The following is a 7821-nucleotide window of genomic DNA, read 5'->3' as shown; positions in this document are numbered from 1 at the left end:
CATATTATATTCTTTTCAAGCTCTTGTGGGCCACATAAAATGAAGTCGCGGGCCGGATTTGGACCCGGGCCTTGAGTTTGACACCCCTGCACTAATGCATGTTCCTCACAAATGTGGCACCATTTAAAAGAGAAATAGACAAGCTTTCAAACTGTTTAAGATGTATTGCCAAGAAGCATTGTTACACCAAATAAATAATCTACCAAACTCAAATGTACTTACTTGTTGTGCTAGGTTTAAAAAAACATGCGGACTACATAATCACAACAGACCTACTATACACATATGTAGCACGGTATACACACACATGTAAAGCTTGTCCACTCACTTTTATTTATCTTCTTTTTTATCTTCCATTAACTAAAAAACTAAAATATATACATTTTATTTTTGCCGAATCTTCCTGAAGAAATTAGGCATTTGTGTGGTTGCACAATTAATACAACTTGTATTAAGAAAAAAACATTGATTTAATCTATGCAAAAACCTGGATACATACACATTTTCATATATCTTCATATTAATAAATGTATATCTATAAAATGTAAGGAGTTTAAGTAAACTGTTCAACTAAACTACTTGACTTTTGAATTCATGTTGGCATTAAGTTTTGTGCTGCTACTTTCAAAATGTAATCTAAAACCTCCACCTTTTCTTTGTCTTGATTCTTTTTGATGAACACAGGTCTACACTTTCCATTGATTATTTGTTACATCCTTGCAACTTTCCTTAGAGTTTCTTTTCTGTCTTCTTCCTTTTGTTTAGTTTTCAGATTTACTGATGCAACCAAATCTGCCAGACCGTTTAAATGCATTTCTGATGTTTGATTGTTTTGTAAAATGAAAGAAATGGGAATTCTTCTTTTGCTTAGCTGCTTTTAGTTGCTACCAAACGTATGTCAAGTACAATGAAAAGATAAAAGATGTGTTCCACAAATAGGAATATTTTCAATAAGGCAGAAATATAATAATGATCCCTTTGTTCTGCTTTCTAACAGAAAACCTCTTCGTCTGAAGCAGAAGAAGGAAGAAGAAAGAAGAAAATATGATGGCCGTCGGTGAAGGAAATGCTTGAAACTTAAAAGGAGACAGTTCGTGGGAATTGTGGTAATATATTTTCCGCAACAATTGATGGGCATCCAGTAAAGAAATGTGTTCTTAGGTCAGTGTTTAAAGAGTGTCACATCCGCTATTTCAAGTGTTTCCGGTCTACAGTTAACCAACCTCAGGACACAAGCTCGTCAACATGTCTTTATTTTCAGAGATAAATAACTACAAAAAGGGTTAATGAAGAAATAATTCAGCTTTTTTTTTTCATCCATCGATGTTCACTTGACCTGATATTTTGATTGGACTTAATAGTAATAGGACAAACAACCTGACTTCTATGGGATTAGTAAATTATTATTTAGCCAGAAAGTTAGCCGCTGAGTCAATGCAGTTTAACAGTAAATATGTGTTTTTCAAATAACACTTTCAATCAAGAGGATGCTTTATGTTGGAGTTATGGTTTGATCACAAAGGCTCTATCATTTAATGAAGTGTACTGTGTGCTGCTATTATAAATATTTGATAATAAACTATACATTTCTGAAGTGATACTGCTTTTTACTTTTTCCTGTGTCTGTGAGTGATGAAATAAAACACATTTTTAAATTAAAATGTAGATAAATAATGTATCTTTTAGTAAAAAGCCCACCTCCCTTTACCTCCGCAAATCATTTCTAATGTGTGTGTAAAACAGGTTGGGCTGCTAACTGTCCTTGTAAACACAGATCCGGCTACAGACATTTATAAAGTTGTTTAACCACAACCTGGATGAGATTAAGCCTACGAGTGAATTGAGGGGGCTTGGTCTCAAAACCTCAGTAATTCTTCAATTCTGGCTGCAACCCTGTCTACAACTGTGGCTACAACCCATGCCAATTTTTACTTTCAATCTGAAAATGTAAAGGATGTTATGTAGTTTTACTTCAAAAACAAACCTTAATCCAGACTTTAAGGTTGTTTCTTTGTTTGGAGAGCACTTGTTGTTATGATCACATTTTTATCTTTGAAGTGTTTTTTCCAAGTCTCCTTACGCAGTTTACAGTAATAAGCAACACCTGAAAAGATTGATGTGATGAATTAAAAGAATGTCATCTCTCCTGCTAGCCCAGTGGTTTGTTATGAAGCTGCCACAAACATGCAGACATATTTATCAAATGTATCAAAACCTGGGCTTAACTCCTCACACCCTTCTCTGTTATTATTGCTATTTGTGGTATTTTTAACGCTGAGTAATGTCCACTTTCATAGCGAAAGTGTTACACAACTACATTATTTCCTCAAAAATATGTAGAATTATAGGGGAACCCCATGGGAAAGAAAAACATTTGATGTAACTCGTTCCTATTCCTTATGTGAAAATACCTCGTGAGATACACAAAAACTCTTGTTCTTAATTGAACCGCACATAAAATAGATTGTATTGGTTTGTTTTAGGTTAGCAACAAATATAAAATCCAGTTTAACTTGTTACAAACGGAGTATTGATAAGAGATATCTGAGCTTTTTAAAACTGTTTTCGGATTTAAGTTAGGATATATATCATATACAGTTTATTATACTGATTAAGACCAAGAGACATACATTGCAATGTGAGGAAATGTTTTGACTTTAACATCTAGTCAGAATCATTTATCTCACTGTCTGCACACAAACACACAAAGAGTAAAGAGTCACATTTATTCACATTTAGATTTTTTATTTTCTGAAAAAAGCACACACAAACAAAAATAACTATTTACAGAAACTTTGTACAACTTTCCTTCCTGAACTTAAGGCTGTAATATATTAAAGTAGAGCTTTCACCAAAAGTTTGTTAAAATGATTTCTAATCCCTTAAACTAAAATGTACAGGAGCACATAACGGAAAATGGATGTTATGCAGTTATTAGAATTTGACACTTTACAAAGTCAAATATTGATCCCACTACATTATAGAGGTAAGCATTGGCTTCCCTTGTGTGTATTCATAGCTGAGTATGATCCTGCGCATGTCCACACATACGAACTCCTGACAAAAAACTGAGCGCCAAAATGCCTTGAACCAGCCAACAACATTAGAAATGAACAGCTTGCGACTTCCTCCAAACACAACACTTGAATAACTGTACAAAAAGGTTGATGGAGGTGGAGAAAGATCTCTGATTTGGGATGGAGGGATCATGATGGTGGTGATGGGTGATTCACTGAGAAGGGGGGGTGGACAGGATAAGCTTTTTAAAAGTCCAAAGTGTCAAAGCACAATCCCATCCTGAAGATCTCAATTCGTTTACAGGAATGGGGACCAGAGGTCGTCTGTGCGATTTGTGTAGGTTGAGCCCAATGTGGTATAGCTTGGGGTTTCTTCTATCTCGTCGGCTGTAAAACAACCAAAGGAAATCATAGGTTAGAACAATATACATCATATTATAAAATCCCTATCATTTCATGGTGAATGACCAGGAATCTTTAAAGACATCAGGCAGAAAGGCTACTGAGTTACATTGTGTGAAATGTAGTGTTTTCTACCCTTAAAATAGACCTAAAGTCAGAATATTTTAGACGGTTTTGCATTAGTTTTGAACACTCTTTTGTTATTCTGTCTCTTGGCTATGTGCAATATCGCTGAGACCCTAACCCGCATCCAACCCATCAACTAGTAACATTTACCTGAGGAGGATTCACTCCACTGGCTTCCTGGACTGGCGTATGCTTCATCGCTCAGGAACCCAATGCTGTCTGAAGGGAATGTCGGCCAGGATTCTTGCTCCAGTTTTTGGCAAATCTAAAAAAGAGCAACACTGGACTGAGTATGGCCATAATATTTTGAGCAATTGGACTTTTCCCAATCATAACAGTCTTATCTTATTGTTGTGGGAATTATTACACAAGCCAAACAGGCACCTTAAGACAAACATGGGTATTCCTGTCAATGAAAAATGCATGCTTGCGAGAGTGGGTGCCATGCTTACATTGATGATATCTTCTGTTGAGTTGTAATCTGGAAGATCACAGCAAGGAGAGAAGGAGAAAAAAAGGGAAGGATGAGTACAGCGCTGTGATAGCATTCCACTACCTTTCATTATTACATAAACCATTTATTAGCAAGAGTGCGTTTGGTGTTGTTGTCTTACCGGAGCTGTGCTCAGGTGAAACTTCAAATCTGTGGCAGAAGGTGTTTGGAAAGCTGGAGTCGATTTCAAATGACACAGACCAATCAGGAACTTCAGATGGATTCAGGAATGAAAAATCTGCAAAAATGGCAAAAAATAGCATTAAGTACACGTTATTCTCCAGATAATAGTCTATCTAATCTATATACTTGTTCAACAGTTTTGAATGAATGCCAGTGAAAATCCTATTGTTTAAAGTGTCTTCCTCAACTATCCATATGTTTCTTCCTCACCTGTCTGCTCATTTTTCACTGTGCTGTCCACATTGTTCTCCTGAGTGGACGAAGGCTCTGTACTGATTGAGTCTTCCTCCATCTTGATCGCGTTCTGTTGAAATAGAAATTACATTTTGTGAGATTTATAATTTCCCCATAAGATAAAAAATACATCTACAGCTTTATTTCTAGCTCTGACTATTTTTTTAATATATATTTAATGTGAAAATACCTTTTACTATGCAACAATTATTACGAATCACAAGATATCAGGAGTATTTACCTTCGTTCTGGACTTTGTTTGCGTTGTCTTGCTTCGTTTAACTGTGTAGATGAAAGAAAGACATTTTCATTACTTAAACAGCTCAATGTGTGAAGTAAAAAAACAAATCAGCATGCGGCAGTGGCTTCACACCAATGGAAATTATATATAAAAATGCTTGCTGGCTTCTTGTTAGTTTTCTCACCTCTAGATTTGGGGCACACAGGCAGCATCCTGAAGACACGCACAGCTTGGTGGCCTTTGTTGATGCTCTTGTCTTTCACCTCCTCGATGTCAGGCAGTGAGTTCATTGCACAGCGGAAGTTGGCTTTCCATGTCTTGGGGTCACAGGCTTGACCTTCAATGTATTTTCCTGCAGAATACATTTTGTTTAGTCTCATGATTGTTCATCCAAACAAAAGAAGAGGGTTTGCGTTATTCTGTGCAAAGTTAGGGTGTGTATTCAAACTTGCTCACCTGTGTGGAGTGCCCATTTTTTGAACAGGCATGCGTCCTTATCCATCTCCCAGCCGTGTCGGGCTGCATGTTTCCAGGGAATTGAAAACATTTTCGAATCCTAAAAAATAAGTACAAAAGGTTGGAACAAAGATTCAAAGAAAAAAACTACACAACACAACATTTCAAATATGTAAGTAGCTGTCAATCTAAGTGAGAATCTAACTTAGATTAGGTTACCGTTAACAATTATCTATTGCATAGCCATAACATATATTTTGCACAGCACACCAAAAAACTTTTATTATTGTTATTTTTCTTTAGTTCAACAAAGAATACGCTTGAAAATCTGTGAGAAAGAGACAAACTTGGGTTACAACTATCTCTCAGTGTCTTTTGTTTGGAGAGTCTGTTTAAACGGTTACCATAGTTGCCAAATGTTTTAAATAAACTGTCAGCTATACGTTTTTTTTTTTTTTTTAGCACACCACCAAAACGCAACCCAGCTGGTGCATCAAACAAGCTACTGTAAGAGTATCATGCAAATATTGTGTGGTGAGCTTCGGAACAACATTAAAAAAAAAACTCATGCAGGTCACATCACTTCCCTGCTGCATTCAGAATGTCTGTTTCTACTCCTCTCAATATGCTGAATACGCTTTCAGTAAATGACATTGACATGAACCAATCACATTTGTTTCAGAAGAAAATTCACTTCTCACCTTATCCACCCAGCTGAGACCCGAGACGGTACATAACTCGATCTGTTTCTCCAGCCATTGCCTCATCCTCTCCCTTTTTACCGGCATGTTTGCCTAAAATATGCATCAACAGAGGAAAAGAGTCTTTAGATAAACAAGAAGTGCAGTGTGTGATATACAACAGCAGTGAGAGGAAATCGACTTCAACATCTGCCTGAACTTTTAGATTTACTGCTGCCTGCTGGCCGCGCGTGAGGCTGCGCGAGGTTCACGGCCGGGGCAGACAGGCTGGGGGGGGGGGGGGGGGCGTGTAGGAGTCAGGCTACTTATGAATGTCACAAAAGACCAAAAAAAAACATGTACTGATTTAACATGTAGTGCTTTTAAAATGATTAATGTCTTAAATTCCACTTGGACTAATTTAGAAGTCCAAAAGTTTGAAAAAAAGTTGTGCAAGTCAATTGTATCCACACAGGTGGCACTGGAAAGGCGCGTTTCCAAAGATCCCTTCGCGCGGGCAGACACACCTCCTCGTGCAATGCTGAATGTATGCGATAGATAGCAGACAAAAAGGTATAAAAAAACATCCCTATTAAAAAAATCCTGCGAATCAATAAAAGTCCTTTGCGCAATTCGTACACACCACGTGCAAGAATAACGCAAAAAATACTATGCGAATAAATACAAACATCACTAAATTCGTTGAGGTGTTTGTTTGTAGCTACTAGCAAAGTTATCTTTCAGTTAATTTATTCAAAATTTCCAATATTTATCATCAAAAGCAGCTCCCGGTAATAACAATGTTTCAATCTAAGGCATGCCAAGCAAGCACAAGTTATACATTGATATCAAATCACTTACAGATTTGGTTGTTCTATGATGATCCGTAAGAGGAAAAATGCAGAAAAGTAGTTCGATTGGTTTAAGTGTTTCTTCCAAAGTAATATGAAGCTTCCCCTCTTCTTTGAGTTGTCCACTTGGAGATCTGTCTTGATCAGAAGCGCGTTAAGTCTCCTCACAGAGCTGCCTCTCTCTTTTATAGGGAGAGGACGAAAGCATGGGTTTTCCCCGGCTGCTGTAAAACATGTCGATCACGAGAATAAAAAAAAAAAAAGTGGAGTGTGCATGTTTGATAAGAAAACGCTTATCAGTGCAAGCAACTCGTATTAGTTTCTAATCCGGAAATATATTTCAACAAGAATGAATTTCACTGTAAACAATGTATCTAATCTTTGCATATTGGCAGAAAATTATCCACTTATAATAAAAACATAAAAATCCAGTTAGGTAGGATTAATATTTTCTACAGTGTGCAGGCGCATGCGCAGATGCCAGTAGCTTTCTGCCATAGACCTGTTTCCGAGAAATCACGCCGTTGAAAGCAAAAGGAAGTTTATAACAACATGGGGATGATTATGGTGTCTTACAGCACGTAGACGGGAACGACCCTATAACATCAATGAGCCTCTTAACCTGTGTGTCACCCCCATGTTATTATTATAATTATTTTTAATAATAATTTAGAATGGGGCATTTCTGCAGACTTTGCTTATTGCATACGTTTAATATTTGCAGGTGTTTTTTGTTATTTACATATATCAAAGAAAGTGTATATTAATGTGTCATATACAGTATATAAGCATATAATGAGTGAAAATTATAACAATAATGTAATAATAATAATAATATGTATCTTTAAATATAGTATAGGGCTCGTGAACAAAATCTTAAATCAATCTGCAGTTTGACATATTTTGCAAAATGCAAGCTATCTCAATCAAATACAACTATGCATCATAAACGTATTAAACAACCTGCAAACAACACACACTCATTGACCTGATAACAAAGCCAATATCATGTGATAAACAAGCCTGGGACCAGCCCTTTAGTATAAACAGCCACCAGGCTGAGAAATAGAGCATTTATAGGAAATGATGTAGTAATTTCTTTCTCCACAGGGGCAGTACAGTACAGGCCTGAATGTGG

General features: G+C 36.6%; 1 protein-coding gene across 1 annotated transcript; it reads right to left on the bottom strand.

Moving 5' to 3' along the window:
• Positions 1–2728: 2728 nt before the first annotated feature.
• On the bottom strand, positions 2729–6852 carry irf1b (interferon regulatory factor 1b). Its single transcript, XM_010768585.1, has 10 exons — positions 6694–6852; positions 5854–5946; positions 5153–5252; positions 4881–5048; positions 4697–4737; positions 4432–4525; positions 4160–4276; positions 3998–4026; positions 3696–3810; positions 2729–3404 (listed from the first exon to the last, which is right to left on the bottom strand). Exons 2-10 carry the CDS (start codon positions 5938–5940, stop codon positions 3316–3318), a joined length of 840 nt encoding a protein of 279 aa, XP_010766887.1. The 5' UTR covers positions 5941–5946; positions 6694–6852; the 3' UTR covers positions 2729–3315.
• Between the last annotated feature and the right edge of the window lie 969 nt (positions 6853–7821).

This window comes from Notothenia coriiceps, unplaced genomic scaffold (assembly GCF_000735185.1).
Source record: "Notothenia coriiceps isolate Sejong01 unplaced genomic scaffold, NC01 NC01_scaffold00005788, whole genome shotgun sequence".
Classification (NCBI taxonomy): Eukaryota; Metazoa; Chordata; class Actinopteri; order Perciformes; family Nototheniidae; genus Notothenia; species Notothenia coriiceps.
The sequence above is the reverse complement of the archived record's forward strand: the minus strand, read 5'-3'. Positions and strand labels throughout refer to the sequence as shown.